The 20,503-nt window shown below is 38.3% G+C and overlaps 1 protein-coding gene across 1 annotated transcript; it reads left to right on the top strand.

Annotated features, from left to right (window-relative positions):
* Positions 1 to 978: 978 nt before the first annotated feature.
* FGF5 (fibroblast growth factor 5) lies at positions 979 to 20,165 on the top strand. Its single transcript, XM_060011682.1, has 3 exons — positions 979 to 1,339; positions 9,093 to 9,196; positions 19,818 to 20,165. The coding sequence occupies exons 1-3, from the start codon at positions 979 to 981 to the stop codon at positions 20,163 to 20,165; spliced, it is 813 nt and encodes a 270-aa protein (XP_059867665.1).
* Positions 20,166 to 20,503: the final 338 nt, after the last annotated feature.

The raw sequence follows: 20,503 nt of genomic DNA, 5'->3' as shown, positions 1-20,503 counted from the left end.
CCCGGGCGCAGACCTAGAGCTTCCCAGAAGGAAAAACAAATTCGGTGGCATTATGCTTAGCGCGACCAAGAGTTTCCCAACAGGAAAGCAGCTCGAGCCCTGGCGTAAAGGCTTAGGGCGGCTCTCTAAATGCTGAGTAAATCCATTCATTAGCTCTTTAGTAAATCAGTAGCAGCAACAAAAGCCTTCTCCCCACCGCGCCACATCAAAGCCTTCCAACTTGAGCTGCGAACAGTTGCAGCGGTGGGATCCTGGCCGCAAACACTAGCAGCGGTGGGATCCCTCGGCGGGACGCAGTTCCCGAGAGATCCCTGGGGCAGGGGTTGTAACAGTCGGGTCTGCCGGGCAAAGGGAAGGGAACCTGGAAACTGTGTCCTGGGTAGGCGAGAGCGCATTGCTGGGACGCAAGCCTGCGGCAGAGGTGCGAGAGACGAGAACTCACTCCCACGTTTCACCCTCCCATTCCCGTGACTGCCCCAGGAGGACTCCAGGGCTCGCGGGGAGCTGAGTTCCGCGCAGCGTTAGCTCGAGTGGAGGGTGGCCGTGTGGCGCGTGAGAAGTGCTGGGGTGCGTGGCCTCGGTGTGCGCGCGCCCAGCGTCGGGGCGCAGCTTCTCTCCGCCTGGCTTCTCCTCCCACTCACCCTCTCCCGTCTCCTCCCTCCTCCACACCCCCGCCCCCGGGACGGCGAGGCTTCCTCCCCGCACCGGCCGGAGAGTACACAAAGCGGCGGGTGAGGGGAAGCCTCGCAGGCGTGCACCGAGCAGTGAGATCACTGGCGTTATAAATATCCCAGTGCCAGCGCCGAGATCCGTTCGGGTGGCCTCTCTCTCTCTCCCCCCCTCTCCCTCTCTCTTCCCCGAGGCTATGTCCACCCGGTGCGGCGAGGGGGGCAGCGCCAGAGGCACACAGCCGCGCGCGGGCTACAGAGCCCAGAACCAGCCCTGCAAAATGCACTTAGGACCCCCGCGGCTGGAAGAATGAGCTTGTCCTTCCTCCTCCTGCTCTTCCTCAGTCACCTGATCCTCAGCGCCTGGGCTCAAGGGGAGGAGCGCCTCGCACCCAAAGGGCAACCCGGACAGGCTGCCACCGGTAGGAACCCCGGAGGAGCCAGCAGCAGCCGGAGCAGCAGTAGCACGAAGTCTTCCTCTTCTTCCTCTGTCTCCTCCTCCCCCGGGGCTCCTCTGGGCAGTCAAGGAAATGGCTTGGAGCAGAGCAGTTTCCAGTGGACCCCCTCGGGGCGCCGGACCGGCAGCCTCTACTGCAGAGTGGGCATCGGTTTCCATCTGCAGATCTACCCGGATGGCAAAGTCAATGGCTCCCACGAAGCCAATATGTTAAGTAAGTTGCCTGCTCTCCTACAAAACCTGTCCTAAGCGGGCGGCGGGAGCCTCGGGAGGGGACAGCTGGTGATTCCCTGGTCTGCAAGCCCACCTTCCGGAGCCCCGGCCACTGGGATGCAGCCGGCCCTCGAAACAGCCGGGCGGGTTGGGTGGAGATGCGTCTACGTGGCGGGCACACACTTTCCCCTCTCGTGAGTACGAGGAATGGCGATTACTGAGGTATAGGCTACCCGGAGGCTGGCGCAGACAGGCACCTTGTTTCCAGTTTGCCCTGGTCCCAAAGAGGAGCTCCAGCCAGTGCCTGGAGAAAACCCAAAAATCTCCTTTCTCCTCGTTTAGCTTCTGCTTACCAGACTCGCATTTTTCACTGGGCATCAAAGCGCACCCCTTTTCCCTGCCCATAACTGAACAGTTTTATTTAGAATAATCAAATCTCACATACTGCCCCTCACAATGGCTACCATAACCCCAAATTAATATTATATATAATGTATATATACATATGTGTATACGGATATGTCTATTGTAGATACGTACATATTTACACATTATATACATATAGAATATATATGTATATTATACGGGAGACCAGACATTCCCTGTTTGGAAGAAGACAGTGATCTAGAAAACTGGACACGTTTAGAGAGGAAGACGTGATGGACATTAGAATTAATAATTGCGGAGTTGGGTCTAGCACCTTTTAGTATCTTGAAACTATGACCAGACCTTGTGAGGAAGCGTGGCCTGCCTTTGGTCCCCAAGGACAATTAGGGGAAAGTTCTTTATTTTAGAAGAAATTCAGAGGCGGTTCAATTCGGTACAGGTGAAAATTTTGTAGGTTTTTTTTTTTTTTTAAGCCAAGTTTTAAATTTTCTTTCGGAGTTTAGCTCTCTCTCTTTCCCTCCTTTCTCATCTTCTCCTCCCTTCCACCCCGTCTGAGTTTTCAGACCATCACTGCCATTCCTCTGATTCCTCTCACTGCCCCTCTGGGCAGCAGAGGGGAGAGATGATTTGCGGTTGCATGCGGGGCTGGGGAGATCTCTGCGGGCCTTTTCCTCCGTAGGGCCAGATGGTCTTGCAGCCGGGGTTAGTCCAACAGACAGAAGCACAGCCCGGGCCTCAGAGGGACCCAGGGAGAGCGGAAACATGGCCAGGAGATACCGATGCGCACACGGTCACCCGGCTCCGGAGTGTCAGCCTGGTGGCTCCCAGGTGTACTTAACTTTCTCCGTCTCAAACCAACGACCCGACGGGTTTCTTCTTACCCAAGCTCCGGAGGAGCGCGGGCTCCACAGAGGGGCTGGCATCTGGCACCCGCCCCCGACAAGGGTTGGAGGTGTGCACGTCTGTTGGATGGCTGGTCGGCAAGCTTCCTCCGGGGGATTCAGGAGGCTGGAAGTGGAAGAGCTGGCGGTTCGCGCCGGAAGGAGAGCGGGTCCACGCCAGCCTCCTGCCCCTGACTGGTCTTTCAGGCTCTGCCGCTCCAGCTGTCTGTGTTGCACGTGGCGAGGTGGCCTGGAGCAGCAAACACGAGAGGGGCCTTCCCTGTCTGCCCCAGCGAGTCCCAGGCCCTCCCACACACTCCTTAGAGGTGTCTGCTTTTATGTTTTAAGGTTCATTACACTCACTAAGCAACTGACCATCTTCGGTGATAAAAGGCAAGGTCAGTTAGGGCGAAGGGGAATTTCCTGAGATTTAAGGGTAAGCAAGAGTTGTGTCTAGTTCAGTATTTCCATTTGTCCTCATTTTGCCCCACCAAACTCTTTTCCTCCACCAGCCATCAGAGCCCTATTCCCCACTTCTAGTAGTATTTTCCCCTTTCACTTACATGAACACTCTTTCTATTCTGTTCTTCTTGCAGTTTATCCAAAAAATCAGCCTCAACAGAGGATAACTTCTGTGTTCCCAAGGGAACACCCAAAGTTAGCCTGTAAGGAGGGCAGATTGGACCCCAGGGGGTAAAAGGATGTGTGGGAGGTGGGTTTCGGTGTGCTAGGGATCTCTGAAAACCAGACTTATTCCCAAGATATTCACCCTCTTCTCTTGGAAGAAACCATAAGAGACAAAGATTTTTGCAGCTTAGGCCTTGTGGAGGGGAAATTGTAGAAAAGGATAGAAAGGAGAATGAGAACAGATCAACAAAGAACACATTCAGCTAAAGAAGACATTGGCCAGTATTTATTTCCAAGGTACATTTTATTTTAACATCCACTTTGAAAGATATCTAACAAAGAACAGACACAAAACACTGCTTTGTTTCTTAAACAAAACTGAAGTGCCTAAATAAAACTTTCTTAATTTAACGAACACTTTCCTAATTCATTTCAGTTTATAACAGCCTTTCAGAGTTTAGTCTGTGCCTTTCACTTGGCTTGCAATCATTCACTTATTCATTCATCCATTTATTCATGTACCCAACATAGGATACCTAGCTCACCAAGCTTGTTATTTTGATTACTTTGGGGTTAGTTGGGATTTTTTTTTTTCCTTTGCCTTCCATAGGTTTTTCTCACAGAGGAAAGTATAATTTAAGTGTTTAAATCATGGTGATTTTCAGCTTTGTGATGTCTGGAATGTCCAATAATATATCATAAGATTTCGCTACCATAGATCCATGAAGAATTTATGAAATACATCATGTTTAAAAGGATAGCAAGTCATTTGGAAGTTTAAAATGAATCTCTGTCTTTAAGTAGCTGTGAAAGAGAAACAGGACCTGCTAATTGCAGTTGGTCATATACCTCTTTGTAGATAGCACTTGATGGTTTCCTGATACAAAATGTAAACTCAGGAGTTGTTTATGGAATGTTGGTTAGAGTAGATGAGGAACCATTTGTCCAAGTCTCTCAAGAGAAACTGAACGAGCTCGGACCATGAGGATCATGGAGAATACATCAGAGTTTTACCTCATCATCTAATTCTACGGTCTGTGAGTTAGCAGTGATAGAAAACTTACATTATTTTGTCACAGCTTACTACTTCTGTAAAGAGTCAAAACTTTGCCATGCCAAACATTCTCACAAGTTCTTTTAACCTCAATAATTTTCTGTAATGTTTGTCAGAAGAAACGAATATATGTTGGAATATATGTTTCACAACTATCTTTTGACATTAAAATTTTTGCAAACTGTGAATATTTTCTAGTTTGGCTATCAGAAGTACACTGACCATAGATTTGAAACATAATTTGTTTAGTTAAGGAATACCACTTAATATATTCCTAGCTTCTCTTATACAGTAGTTATCTCAGGTTTTGAAGACAGGTAAAAGAATCAAGCTCATTGCACATAAACTCTTATTATAAGGAAATACTAGGGAAGGGTGAAGAAAGATGGGCAAGACAAGATAGGTGATAAAATCCCACTACTGAATAGAAACAAAGACTTTGTTTTAATTTCTATGCTTTCAAGTTTAATTCCAAAACAATGCTTCTGTTGGCTTACCTTGGGCCATTGAAGAATAGGCAATCAAGTAATTGTCAATTTAGGGAGCAAAAGCTTAAGGCTATAGCTACACAAAGCCAAATTGTTTACATAAAATATAGAAATTCCAATTATGTATTTTGGCTAAACCAAACCCTCAGTTTTACTAACTTTAAAAAATCTGAATTCACTATCAATTTTGATGTTAATGTACAGTCAACCTTTATATAGTCCCCAAAGCCTAAATAAACCAGAATCTCTATCTTCTGTATGGAAAAACTCAAGTAGGAAATTTCTATGTTGCTAACTTAATCAATGAAGACTACTAAACTGGATATTTCAAGACTCAGATTTGATAAAGACATGGCATATTTGTTGCTGTGTGAGCACAAGTAGAGAAACTTCAGTTTTAAATGGTTTTTCTTGGGGCTTCCCTGGTGGCGCAGTGGTTGAGAATCTGCCTGCTAATGCAGAGTACACAGGTTCGAGCCCTGGTCTGGGAGGATCCCACATGTCGCGGAGCAACTAGGCCTGTGAGCCACAACTACTGAGCCTGCGCGTCTGGAGCTTGTGCTCCGCAACAAGAGAGGCCGCGATAGTGAGAGGTCCACGCACCGTGATGAAGAGTGGCCCCCGCTTGCCACAACTAGAGAAAGCCCTCGCATAGAAACGAAGACCCAACACAGCAAAAATAAATAAATTAATTAATAAACTCCTACCCCCAACATCTAAAAAAAAAAAGATTTTTCTTTGAGGATTTTTCAGATGGGCTGTTGATAGCTTCTGAATACATGGAATATCTGTATATCTTTCTCATTCACTGAGAAAAGAGAGAAAAAGGAGAAGTCTACATAATTGTATCAACCATCATTGATAGAGTCCTAATGTATTAAAAACTCTAGAGGGGACTAAGTAAGAAAATCTATATCAAGAATAATTTTACTTTGTAATGCATACTTATGCTTGTAAGTAAGTGGAGTAAACAGTGTATAATCTGAGAGACACTGAGTTCTTGCATCCTTCAACCTAGATGTCAATCACAAAATTCCACCAAGAGAGAATAACTCCTTCAGTTAAGCACTGTTTTTTTCTTTTGATCCTCTTAAATGTGAACACCCTAGGAAAGATAACACATTGTCACTTGCACTTTAACTCTCTCCCTGCCCCACTCCCCCAGCAGTAGAGGGCCAAAATAGCAGGAGAGTACTAAGACATGTGTCCATACATGTGTACACATGGGGTGTCCTGAAAAGGAAGAGAGGTAGTGAGAAGGTCAAAGAAACAATCCAATTTAGCAAACATTCATTGACTATCTATGATCTGTGAGACACAGTTGGCCTTCCACAATTTTGCTTAGGGATACCATCTGGGCTTCCATGTGAATTGTAAATTCCCATCAAATTTATTATTACAGAGGAAATTACTGAAATTGAAAAAATAAATCAGTTTTAGAGAAATATTTTCTGGAATTTATATACGTGTGATTTAATGCACATGGGTTTAAAATACTTAGAATTCTTTAATGAGTTACTGAGAGTTGGCATGAAAAATCAATAGGCCTGTGATCTTCTTGGGGAGCGGGGGCAGGAGGTTAAATTGTGGAGTTTGTAGAATCTGCTCCTATATTCTAGGAAAAAAGACATCATGAAATTGCTGTTGAAATTACTTTGGAAACTATGATCTTAACAAGGTTCCTAATATTACACCATAATTACATTATTTAGAACATCATACCAAAGTTGCCTATTTGAATAAAAACAATTATTTCATCTAATCTCATCTTTTTTCTTTCCTGCATTCTTCATAATTTTAAATAGAATGATGTATGTAAAAGTATGTTTTTAAGCTTTCAATTAAGTATAATTTTCTTAATATTATAAAATCTTTTCATTCTCAGCCACTATATCATTTTTTATACTGGAACTTACAAGAAAAGAAACCACGTAGTATGTAATAAAATAACACTTTCACATATATTATTTCATCTTCCCCATATTTAAAATTTATTACAATGCAAATTTATATAACAGATACATGCAGAATGTACAGTGTATTGGGAAACAAATTGAGTCAAAATGGGTCTTTCTTAAAAATAGAATATGTTGTCAGAAACCAATAGTTTACATAAGCAAAGCAGTGCTCCCATTAAAGAAGTATGTACAGAGTCCTTTTGTCTTGACCTCTTAAATGATAGCCTGCAAACATATATGCTTAATGAGAATTTTATCTTTTATGCTACCATGTATTTTTTTTCCCACTAATACACAATAGATTTGCATTTACAAAACCAGGTAATTTTCCAGACAATGGTATAAAAAACCTTTAACAAAGCAGAACCAGGAGTAAATTGGGGGAAACATATGGTCAAGTCTCCTTTTCTACCAACTCCACATTGTCTCTTTTGTGGCTGTCATTCTACACATAGATGATTTCTCATGTTCTCCCTGTCTCATTTTTTAACAGACATTTACACAGTATTCACAATCACATCCCCCATCTCTGAAATATCCAAAATCATTAATGCTGTTTTTCAATATCATTCTGTAATTTTGATATCAGATGTTCTATTCATGTTTTATTAATAATATTATTACAGCACTACATTGTGTAGTAAATTTATCTTTACAAAGGATTCTGTGTGCTTTGTTACTATTTCATAAAATGATAATGCTTTTAAATCTTTTTGGGGTATGTATCACAGTCAAATAATTTGCATAGCAAAATCTATTGTAAATAGCATTTTGAAAACATTTTGAAGGAAAGAATTTTTTGAGACAGTCTTTTTTTAGGAGTTTCTTCCTAGAAGCAGAAGTAGTTCCTTTCCAAGTTTTTAGATTTTTTTGGGTTTGTTTTAAAGAAATATCCACTAATAAAGTGGTAGCTGCAATTTTCTTGAGATGTGTTTTATTTACTCTAGGCTAAGAATTCTTATCACAAGATCAATAGTTCCTTCACGAACTTTCTGATCAAGTATTTTTAAGAAATCAGGTTAAATAAATAAGCGACAGTATTTGCTACAATTATAGGTATTAGGTCGCATTATTCAACATAAGTGCTCTATAACGATATTCATATATGTGTTTACATGTATTATATATATGTGTAGCCACAATACACTGCATTTGGTAAGTTGAATAATTTTATATGTACTTCAAATACTGCAGGGGGAGACTGCTATTTTAAGAAAACCTGGTGATTTTCTCTATTTGTCATAGTCCTATTGACATATTCTAATTAGAATATGTACTCAAAATATTACAGATTGAAATGTTGAGATGTTTTTTCCCTCCTCCCTCCCATCCTTGCTTGCTTCCTTCCTTTCTTCCAGGAGAAGTCCTTTTTTAGCTTTAGTGAACCATATTATTTTGTCCTTTTTTTTTTTTTGCATTTTGTTGTAGGCAATTAACAAAAAGCTCTATGCTTTTCTTCTGTTCATATAACATTACATACAAGTTTATGGTAAACAGGCAGGAATCCCAATTATATACAAACTATGAGTTTCATCTTCTTAAAATACTCTAAACTGTGGTGTGTGACTCTCTTGACCCAGTGGATGTGGACTTTCAAATTATTAAAGGAGACAGAGGGACATCGACTTGATAATTCTGACTACTAAATGCCAAATATAAACAATAACGTAATAAATACCTCATTAAATTTTTTCCAGAAAAGTCACTCAAAATGCAAGATGTCTCAAACCATAATCCATCAAACACTTCACTGAGCCAATAGTCTCAGATTATTTATATTGCTTTCAGTATCTTATGTATACTCTTTAAATGAGCAAGTCACTAAATGATAGAGTGTGATATATATTGATTTATCGATTTGTATTATGATCATTTGAGAAGAGCGATTTCTTTTATGTAAATAAGTATTATTTTCAAGGCTTCCAATGATTTATACTAATCTTGAGTACCATCTTCTGTGCTTTAATATTAAAAGTACTATATTATCTCTGACAGAAAAACAATGCATGAGAACTGTTTTGTAAAACATTTTAAAAAGTCTTTGCCATTCCTTTAGAACTTGAAAAGATTCTACTGTCAAACATTGATTACTAAAAGTGACTTATCATTTGTAAGGAGAAAAAGAATTACTAATGAAGCACAAATTTTTGAACCTTGAAATTTATCATTTTAAATGAATACTTGAGTGCTAGACCTTTTTATTTCTTTTACATAATAAATGTCACAAAAAATAAAGATGTTAAATACTTTTAAAAAAATCACAGTGATAAAGAATGGAGACAATCTACGTAGAAATTTAATTCTTCACAATGGTATATAGAAGAGTCTGTGTTTTATTTTGGGATTTCTGTCATCCTAGGTATTTTGGAAATATTTGCTGTGTCTCAGGGGATTGTAGGAATACGAGGAGTTTTCAGCAACAAATTTTTAGCGATGTCAAAAAAAGGAAAACTCCATGCAAGTGTAAGTAGAACCACTTTATATTTGTTAAAGGTGTTATAGAGATTTTACATTTGTAAAGTGGAATGAAGTGATTTTCCAAATTGATAGGACAATTTGCCCAGAGAACTTAATGTTTTTTTGTTTTTGTAAAATTATATGTACATTAAACCAAGAGAAATGTATGTGTTTTTGTAAGTAATCGTTTAAATATTTTATTTACTTGAGAAGATAATATACAATCCACAAAAAGTTTTAAGGGTAAGTGTATTTGAAAACAGCATTTTCTAAGTGATTGCCATTATTTATTTCTTAAAAGTGGTCCAAGTGAGGAGAAATATTATGGAAATACTATGTTTTTAATTTACATGTTTATGGTGATTGTGTGTGTGTGTTCGGTAGATCATGTTCTTAATTTTAAAAGCTACTCATGATGTCAAAAATGGAGTCTAAGTAATATAACGTATATTCATATTAATAAGTATGGAAGGAAGAAACAAATAGTGAGAAGACTTTGACCTTTAATAGAGAAATTTAATTTGACTCATTTGAGAAATTTTCATCTTGTTTTTTTGTTGCATCAAAAACACTTCTTAAAACTATGAAGACTAGTTTTGCACTCCTAAAAATTTCTTCAGCCCACTTAACACAGTTTGTAATCAATTTACAAATTATAGATTTCTATGCTTTGTTCTGAAAATGTGCATTACTTGGGAAGCATTAAAATGTTTTAAAGATAATAAAATATATTTAGCTTAGTTTTCCCGCTCACAGGTTCTGTTTATTAGTATTAGTAGTATGCACAGCCCTTAAAAGTGATTTATGCTTTTTTTGTAGTGTACTGAGTTTTGTCATATTAAATTATTTTAAAAAGCAATTCTTCTTTAAAGCTACTCCTTTAATCCTTATTCACTTTAATTCTTATTAAACAAATTGGGGAAATATCACTTTTCCAGTTTTCAAAGTATATAGGAAGTTTTAACTGAGTGCAATCAATTGGAACTTGCTAATTATGATTTCTTCTTTACAGATCTTTAAAAAATTGAATGACAATTTCACTTGGTTTAATGTTTAAGACTTTCAATTTTCCTTTCTCTAACATCTAAATGTGGTTTGTTAATATCTCTTGGAGGAGACAGTAGAATTCAAGCTATTTCTACAGTTATTTGAGGATTAAATGAGATAATGCATATAAAGCTTGTTAGAACAATATTAAATATCTTGTAAGTACTCAATAAATATTACCTATTATTGAATGATAATTTAAATATATTCTAAATATAATAAACTACTAAAATCCCAGTTTATTAAGATAGATGAGAAATCTTTGGTAACCTCTCTGATCATCCATTACAAGCATTATAACCAGATTTACTTATTTCATCTTCTGAGCTGGTTACTATATTCTAGTAAACCACAATACAGTGTTCATAAAATAATTGCTCTTTGATTTATTACATATCTTAAGGGAAAACGTTCTTCATTGCTGTGGAAAAGTAGGACATGCCATTTTATTTTTTAAAAAATATTTGATTTTTAAAAATCCACATACAAAATAAAAAACAATGATCAAATGCATCTACACTGAATAACTTTTCCTCGATCTACTTTAAGGTGGTAAAAGATTGAAACACCTTCAAAATCTAAGCATCATAACAATATGCAATGCCTAAAAAGAAATTCTCTTTTATTGGTTTGCTTGTTTTTGGTGAAAATCTTAATTTTTTAAATATTCTGATTCATGCTTTAGTACATGCAAAAAAATAGACTACCTTGGGGCAGCTTAAGGATAATTGCAACAGAAAGCGAAGTACTACAAATGGATGCCAATTAGAAAGGTCAAACTGAAAGGTTAGGTTACATGATTCCTCTGTCAAATGCAAGTAACAAATTTCCAGAAACTTGACCCAAATGTCTAAGGATGGCTGGCCGAAATAATGCAGATAATGCAAAAACAGCATCTGTTATTCTTTCTCATCTTGGCAGGCTAAAGTTATTTCATGGAATAATGACTTTTAAACAGTACAAAGCAAGCCTTGCTCTTGTCACTCACTGAAGCCCTTTGATATAAAAGTCATTCTGATGACTTTGAGCTGAATTGTAGATAAAAAATTAAGCCCTACGATTATGTGGATTCTTTCTAAACCATTTGTCCAAGCCCACTTTCTCTTAGCATTTATTAGCACTTTTTCTCTAGATGGAAACCTAATTAAATTATAAAGTGATTTATTTTTAAGGAAGTTGAATTTTGAAATAGTGTCAATTCTAACCATTATTAGTTTTATGCCAGATGGTTTCTTTCCTCTTTTCAGTTTCTAGTTAAACATGTTGAAAAATTGTTCTTATAGCTAGCTTTAAATATAATTATTTGATTTAGTTTTGGTTTTTACAAAATTTCATCACCACTAAAAATGCTAAAACCCCTTATACTTTTAGGATTAAGTGTTGCTTAGGATTAGTGAGTTGCTTTAAATTAATAATTGTGCAGAGGCATTTAAAGAATACCTTTACAATCATTTCAAAAATATATGTATATAAAACCATGTTGTGCATCTTAAACTTAAACAATGTCGTAAGTCAATTATATCCCAATAAAACTGGAAAAAAAATTTAAATAAATAAAGAGTAACTTTAGGGTTTTATTTACAGAGTAAATGTGAACTATAAATCTAAAGTAGTCATATAATTCTGGGGAAAGTAAACCTATAGCGTATTGAGAAATACTCATGGATAATAGGAGATTTTCAACTTCGTTTTTATAGTAACAATCAGACTATTAAAAATTAGCTACTTGGCAGAGGTAAAAGATTTGCATATTTCTTTAAAATCTCTTTCATTCACATTATCTCATTACATAGTTAGGTGAGGAAATAGTCTCAGAGATGTTAAATATTTTCCTAAGTTACCACAGGTAACAATTGATTGAACCAGAATTACATAATTCAAAAATTCTCTCTCCTTTTAAATGTTATAATACTTGGTAGGGAAAAGTTAGCTTGAAAGAAGGTATTTTGTTTCATTTGGAACTATTTACACTGTTTTCAGCTATTATTTTATAGGAATTATTAATTGCATGTTTTAATAATATTTTTGTATTACGTTTTAAAGAATGAATACTGTGGTTCATCCTTAGAATATTTTTGGTTGCTTCTCTCTCTCTCTCTCTCACTCTCTCTCATTCCAAACCCTTTTGGAGGATCTTTTTTCCCCATCTACTTCTATGTCTTCTACTTGATTTTAAAGTCTAGAAAGGAGGGGATGTGTGCACCACAAAACTTGTCACACAGTTTTATAAATGTTGGTTATTCAGTGTGAAGATGAGTTGCATAGGGAACCCCTTTTAGGATGTACTTTCAGAACAGAAAAGAGATCTGTTTTGTTCACAGAAACTCTTCATTTAGAAAATGCTTCATTGTCAGTGGACAGGAAGATGGTAAACACTATTATCAGGCCAGAAAGTTTAAACTTAGGCAACATATATGCTGATTTCCTTTGTGTGCTAAGTTTGTTAATTTGGTAAGAGAAGTTTTCATTGAACTTCAGCCATCTCGGTGTGCTCTGCTCATGCACTCAGTCCACCTATATACTCATAGTAATCTCCATGCAGCTCTCCTTAAGACCTTGACTGATAGACCCTAAGTAGACAATGCATTTAAATTCCTAGTGTGCAGGGTTTTTTCAGCATTCTTTACAAGGATGAAGGTGTCTGGTCTTCTTCTCGAGATGCCTTGGGAATCACTGAGAGTAAGAGCAGGTAATTGCTTCCCCAAGAGCCATGAGGGTTAGTCAGAGCCTTCACTGTGGCCTGTATCCTCTTTCTCGACTTATTCCCAGACTGAGGTGCTTTGTGGGGCTGAGCACCCTTCTCTTTTGGTCTCTACCTCTGCCTGCCTGTCTGTTTGTGCTCTCTCCTCAGGTTTATTGTCTTTATCCAAAGTTGCATAGGCAGCCTTTCTGGATTTATCTGAGGTGGGTCTAGATATAAGTGTAGAAAGTCTTGAGTGTGGTGGTGAAGAGCACAGTTCAATTGTGTCATTCTACTTGAGATACACTGTGTCATTTTACTTAATCTTTCTATTCCTTGGTTTTATCAGCTATAAATGGAAGAAAATTAAAGTAAAAATACATGGTGATAGTTGAGCATTTTAAATGAGATAATATGTATAAAACACTTAGAATAGTTCCTGGAAAGTATTCAGCATTTAATGTTAGAACAGATCTTCCTGAATTTGCTCTCAGGCAGCTGTTTGATGATCCTCTATCTCCTCTCAGAATACTTTCTGATTTTGGGGTCAGGCAGCTGTGACCCCCTCAGATATTTAGACCAGCCACAAATCCCATTTATTATTTGCCCCTTTTTTCTTTAGGTCCAAACTCGTCTTGCATACAGTAGCCCCTTTTCTCCTGGGTTTTCCTTTTTCCAAGGAACCTAATTTGAAAGCAAAATTCCCAGGTTCAAGATCTTAAAGAGGCAAGGATTTCCAATGGTCATAATCTCATAATTTTTTAAGATCCTTCTTGTGCATTGTGGTTTTCCCCGTAAAAAATCTCAATCTTGAAAAAGGTGGTTATCATGAATTCTTCAGTCTTTTCATTAAGTATGCATGTTCACTTATTGCCTGTTGGGAGAAAAACATTTTAGCTCATTTTAAAGATACAGAAAGAAGCACGTGGTGGAATTATTTTTGTTTCTCAGGGTTTTAGGGAATCATGTTTGGAAGGAAAGCTAATTGCAGAGTTTACGAAATAGGCATGGAATGTGTGCTTCATCAGCCCTAAGCAAGGACTAGAACAGCCTCCTCTCCTGGTTTCAGAGGGCGCCAGCTGGCTTGCCCGGGCTGAGAGTCTGGACTAGACTTCCTGAGCTGGGGGCAGAGTGAGGATGAGTCCGCAGCCCCTAAAGCTGGGCATGTTTATTGAAAGGGGAAACGGAATCTTGAGTAACGGTTATCATCATCATTAAAAAAATAAGTTATTAAGTACTCCACTCTTGCAGTCAAGACCCTGAGCTCTATAAAGGCCTTGAATAGAAACTCGCCTTGCCCTCTAAGAGCTTTCAATTTACATAGTAAAACTGAATAGCTAGTAATTCAGGCTAAAAAATGAGTTCAGTGTTCTACCTTTGCAGTAAATGTCAGTTTTCTCTTAATTTCACACTATGTAAATCTCGTTAGAGGGCTTATTTTATTGAGGAAATCTGCCTGTGATGGATCGACTTGTAATTTCAGAGATCCATTTCAGCCTAAAGTGAGAGATGGTGTTCTACGTCTTAGATGGTTGGGGGAATGGCACTTGTTTTTCATCAGTATTTTAATATGGAGCAACTGCAGGGCAGGTAGGACTATATAGAAACCTAGGAGATGCCTTGGGTTTGTACAGTGTTACTGAAAGAGTTTGAATCTAGGAATCAGTAGGTGAGATTTAAGTCACAGGCCTACCCTGGCACGTGATAAATGTGGGGATTTAGACGAATTCTTTTCTTTACTCTTCTGTCTGGAAAATCAGGTAATAGCATCCTAATAGTCATGGAATTATATCAAGAATGAAATAATATATGTAAAACACCTGCCACATGGTAGCCCTCAATAGCCCAGCTTTTTTGAGCTATTAAGAGCATCAGACAGTGAACTATCTTATACCATGTTTCTACAAGTGTGGTTCTCACCTCACCTGCATCAGGATCACACAAGATACTGGTTAATGATGTGATTCCAGGGTCTCAGCTCAGACTTACTAAAACAATCTCTGGAGATAGGGCCTTGGGAATCTGCATTTTGACCTGGCTCCCTGAGTAATTTGAAGTCAAATTCAAGAGGTTCAGAGGAGGAGAAACCATGTGGCTAGCATTCTTCACTACCTTACCTCAGGTTGATTTAAATCCAACTTGTATATTCCCTTGGTTGCATGAAGAACTGAGACACAGAATGGCCAGATACCTAGTGCCAAGCAGGAAGTATGACCATGCTCTGGAGATGGTCATACATCAACTGACCCATATGAGGTTTGTGAAGTAAAGAGAAAGAGGCAGCTCCTGTACATGCATGCTGCCCTGTTCTGGGGTTCTCTGCTTGGGAGCAGTTGCAGCAGGGTCTAGCTTTCAGCCTTCAGTCACCACCAAAGGTGGGTGCTTTTGTGCTGGGCACATCCTACACAGCCATACAAAACAGCCTGGGCTTAGGGGACCTGACCCGGACAGTCCCATTGGTGAGACTAGGGGTGGGAACCAAAATGTATTGAAAGGAGGCAGGGGAACAAGAAGTGTAGGGATGCAGGCAGCAAGAAAACTTTGCTTAGAGCACAATCTTGTCTTTAATTGTTTTCATTATAGTCTATAATAATAGTTTAATTATTTAATAATATTATATAGTCTATAGTAGCATTTTAGTTACTTATATTCAATTATTTCTTAACTTTATAAAGCTTTTCAAGAGAAAGAGGCAAATCAAAGAAAACAAAATGAAATAAAGAAGTAAAATTGATTAAATGATTAAATAATCTGCAGACTCCAGGGTTTGTACTACTGTTAGTCCAAGTTCAATCCTCTTCATATACCTCTTTCATACAATGCGTATTTACTTCTTCAGTCACACGTAATGAGAATCGGGACTTGTAGGCATAGCCTCAACACATTTGCTACAATATTCTCAATCATCATAGAGCATGTTTACTAAGGAACAAATCTATGTTAAGAGGTTTTAGAAAGTTTTTAAAAATATTGTTTCAGAAAGAATTCTCTGGTTTAATTGACCTTCAGATTTTAATTAAGCAGAATTGGTCTTTTCTGGAATATCACAGTCAAAGTTTTACTTTCTTTGAACTGAATTTGACCTTTCTTTTAAATATTCACTGTGTGCCCTCATCACACGAGGAGATGAGTAGAATCAAGGTAAAGTATCCTCCTAAGCCCAAAATTCTTGTTTTATTTAATAGCACTATATTGCCCCAACCTCTGAATAATTTGCATTTGCATATTCAGGCAAAAGTAGTTTAATTTAATTTTCATCTGTTTTTTTCAGTTAAGACTCCTTTAAATTACGTAGAAATCAGCCAGTTTAAACTTGTTAGTTTTGCAATTATGGCTTGTTGACTATAACTTATTTTTACACTTGCAAGATCAAGGAGAAATTATAGAGAAAAACATAGATAATTTAAGTCAACAAAGAACATGGGCAGGACCATGGCTATATTGTTTTTCATTGTAAAAGTGACAACCAGCACAGTGTCTGGCATGTGATATACAGTCGATAAATATCTGTGGAATGAATCCACAAAAAACTGAGTTTGAAACAAAGATAGGGGCTCTTTACGAACATTTTAATGAATGCGTTTGTTGTAGTGGCTGATGGTGGTAGGGTGGAGGTTATGGGGGTCCTGATTTCATAGCTTATTTGAAATTAGATTTACCTCTCTACTTCACAGCTGAACTGTAGATAAAGTCTTTACATCCCTTTCCCATTTTCTAGGGAAATAATCCAGTCCTATTGTTTTAAAAGTATATATATTGCTAAAGCACTTTTTACAATTCAAAGGAGATTTCAAAAATTAAAAGTAACCTGGAAAGTTTATTATCTAAAATTGTGTAATGGTAAATGGTAAATATATTTAAATGGCTCTGCTGCTTGGTGACTCTGTTGTGAAGATGCCTCATACGTAACATTAGGGACAGAGATGAACTGCTTAAAGCCGCCGTGTTGTCTGAACAGGGCCGGGAATACTGACAGGGACAGTCCATCCCTCCAGAAGAAACCAGATCTCCTGATGAAAAACTCACTATGTTTGTTTCAAATGGTTTTGTTCCATCATAGCTGGAAGAATTTTTCAGACAAAATATTAAATTAGAAGTCAATTAAGAAATCCAAAACAGTCTGACTGCCTTCACTCCTGTTTTAATGTGGGGTTTGGAATGGCTGAGGGCCAGCAAGTAATGTGGGTCCTCAGAATTCTGAACATCCCTATCCCATGTGACAGTTAGGTGACCCTCGAAAAATCTAGAGCCTGAACAGCCATCCTCTTTAAGTCTTCTCTTAAGAAAGAACTTAGAACATGAACCTTGAGGGGGAAAGAGAAAGTTTTCAGATGGAATAATTTTCGGGGGTGGCATCGGTAGGTTTTCACCCCATGAAAGACAGTAAGATGGAATTGCTATAGGTCAATATACCGTGTGTGTGTGTGTATGTGTGTATGCACACGAATGTGTGTCTGTTGGCCACATCAATTAAAAAAGACATGTTCCTTCTTTATGTTTTTTTTGACACCATTAAGGAAAAAATAAGGTTAAATTATGCGGTACACTTAAAAAAATCTAACTGTCAAAATTGAATCACTGCTATCTTTATTTCAGGAAAACGATTTTTTTTGTGTGAAACAAGGGTAGAAGTCAGGTCTATAATGTATTATACATTAAAAATGTTATTCAAATAAATTTTAAGAAAAAATCTGAGGCGGGATAAATATACCTGCTACCGTTTTTAGTGAAATCACCCACACCTTTCTAAAATGCTTGGTCTTTTCTGTAGCAGAAAATATTCCAGATGGTTATAGCTTTTATTTTAAAGTAAAACTTTGGGATTATCTAATTGAATGGGAGAGCATTGAAGTCCTTTCAAGAGCTAAGCAGACAAATCTATGTTTGACTTGTAAGAAAGACTTTTTAATTAAAAAAAAATAAGGAACAATAAATGTGTGCTCTTCTAAAGGAATGGCAACATAGCACCCTTGTCCTGGTCATGGGCTTGTAGGTTATGATGGGATGAGAGAAAGCCATTGGCAGTGGTTCTTTAAAATAGCGGCTTACAGCCTGCTAGAGACCCAGTCCAGGGTATGTCAGTAGACAAGTGCTTATATATAGCTTCATAGCCTCCAAATAAAGAGCTTTATTGATTGAACTACACTCGAATGTAAATAACCTGGATAGACTATCGTACATAAGATAAATGTGCTGCTGGAAATACTCTGAAACTGGTTGTCTCCTGATATTGCCAGTACCCTGCACAACTCAAAAATTCCATGTGGCCATCAACAGTAGTTCTGTGTAAACTGCCTTGCAATGTTCAGACTTCTATATTACAACGTTGGGATCTGTATTGCAGAAGAAAGTTTGGCATTATTAGAAAAGCAAGGGAATTAAAGGACTTTTAATTCCATGTTAGAACCTCTTGGTTTGATATAGAAAGAATCATATCTGTGTGTGTGTGTGTGTGTGTGTGTGTGTGTGTGTGTGTGTGTGTGTAGTGTTCTTATATAGGAGTCAAAATATTTGGTATTTCTAAGCCCAGGACGTTTATACAAATGGTGTTCCCTGAAATTGTGAAACATGTTGGTCTAGTCCAGGTTAGGGATTTGAATTCTTTGGGGGCTATGGAATCTTGTATTTGATTAAAGCTCCAGATCCTTTCCTTAGAAAAATATTTTGATTCTCACAATAGCCCTACAGTTGCAAGGATTGTGGATAAAGAGCCTAAAGCTGAGAACTCATCTGGCAGGATTGGCATTTGATTGCATGTCTGTCTGACACATTCTCACTTGCTTCCCCTATACTGCGGTCATTCAATTTCCTCAATACGGCAAACTCAGCCTTTTCAGAGCTTGTTGTGGCCTGCTTTGTCGTCCTCATCTCTTCTTCCTTTCTCCATGCGTCCTAAGTGGAAATCACACTGAACTACTTATAGTGCTGTCCTGCTGACCTGTGAACACACCAGTTCTGCTCCCTGAAATCCTTTCTCACGTCACCTGCCTTGCTCACACCTTGTTGGACTTGAAGACTCAGCTCAGAAGTCAGCTTTTCTAGGAAGACTTCCTGCCCTCTTCCCTGCTACCTCCATCCTCTCAGATGCCCTTCCTCTATGCTATCATTGTATCCTCTGCATACCGCTGTCATAATTCCATTTATGAAGCTGCATCGTGATGGATGTCTACTCCTTTGCTTAATTCACTGTTTCTGTGAGCATTTCAAGGGCAGAGTTGTGTGTGTGTGTGTGTGTGTGTGTGTGTGTGTGTGTGTGTGTGTGTGGAGAGAGAGAGAGATCTGGCTGAAGTATTGTTAGTGACTCCAAAGGTAATTTTTTTCTTCCTGCCATCAAATATACTCTCCTGTATCACTGTGTGAAGATACATTCTTTCCTAAAGAACTCTAACATATGCAATATTAATAGGGCCATATGCTACCCCTTTCTCAGCACCATGAAGCATGCTGATAAGATTGAAAAATGTATTCTTGTTTCAAAGGATAATATGACCCCATTCCTCTGAATAATATAGTACTATTTATTTTCTTGATGGCTTAAGAGGGGGAAAAATCTTATAAGTTAATTTTTAACTAAAAATTTCAAAGTAATTAGAAAGAGTAATAGAATTTAAATATACGAGTTCCTGTTATCACTTTTATATACATTGATATTATTTCACGATTGTACATAATAAACAGAAATCAGCATTACAAAGATGAAGAAAGTAGGAATATAGAAACGAAAATAGTAATTTTAAAACAACTCTAAAAGAAGCAAATGTGTCTTTATAAAAGAGAACGGAGTAGGAGGGCAGGGGTCAACGGAACTCTTGTTTTTTCTTTACAGTAAAAGACCTCATTTTATTACATGCTGAAAATATTATCACTACTTGAATTTCCTCTTCTTCTTTTATTCCCTAGGCCAAATTTACAGATGACTGCAAGTTCAGGGAGCGATTTCAAGAAAACAGCTATAATACCTATGCCTCAGCGATACATCGAACTGAAAAAACGGGGCGGGAGTGGTACGTGGCCCTGAACAAGAGAGGGAAAGCTAAACGGGGCTGCAGCCCCCGTGTTAAACCTCAGCACATCTCTACCCACTTTCTGCCAAGATTCAAGCAATCAGAGCAGCCAGAACTTTCTTTCACAGTTACTGTTCCTGAAAAGAAAAAGCCACCTAATCCCATCAAGCCAAAGGTTCCCCTCTCCGCACCTCGGAGAAGTCCCAACACAGTGAAATACAGACTCAAGTTTCGCTTTGGATAATACTCATCTTGGCCTTGTGAGAAACCATGCCTTCCCTTCAGGAGTTTCTGTAGGTGTCTTTGTGCTCTGAAGACAACTTTTTGGACACAGCTTCAGTTACACTACACTGTACTGAAGTCAGGACATTTGTTTCAGTTTGGCTGAAACAAAAATGTCTCCTGATAGGAACTAAACTGGAATTCTTTGTACCAATACAGGGAGCTCACTGCTTTAGTTCAGTATGACATAAAGCCTTTTGCTTTATGCTTGGTGCATACTGGGACTCTGTTTCCAGAAAGTTAAATGGTGGGGATTATGTATTTTTCTGACTTTTACAGATCAACCTGAAAAAGCATACG

The sequence above is a fragment of the Delphinus delphis genome, chromosome 5, assembly GCF_949987515.2.
Source record: "Delphinus delphis chromosome 5, mDelDel1.2, whole genome shotgun sequence".
Lineage (NCBI taxonomy): Eukaryota > Metazoa > Chordata > Mammalia > Artiodactyla > Delphinidae > Delphinus > Delphinus delphis.
Note: the sequence above shows the minus strand (reverse complement) of the source record. Positions and strands in the feature narration are given on the sequence as shown.

Coding starts and splice junctions, on each gene's coding strand:
- FGF5 (XM_060011682.1), top strand. CDS start 979: ATGAGCTTGTCCTTCCTCCTCCTGCTCTTCCTCAGTCACCTGATCCTC. Junction 1,340..9,092: donor CCACGAAGCCAATATGTTAA/GTAAGTTGCCTG, acceptor CTGTCATCCTAG/GTATTTTGGAAATATTTGCT. Junction 9,197..19,817: donor AAGGAAAACTCCATGCAAGT/GTAAGTAGAACC, acceptor TTTATTCCCTAG/GCCAAATTTACAGATGACTG.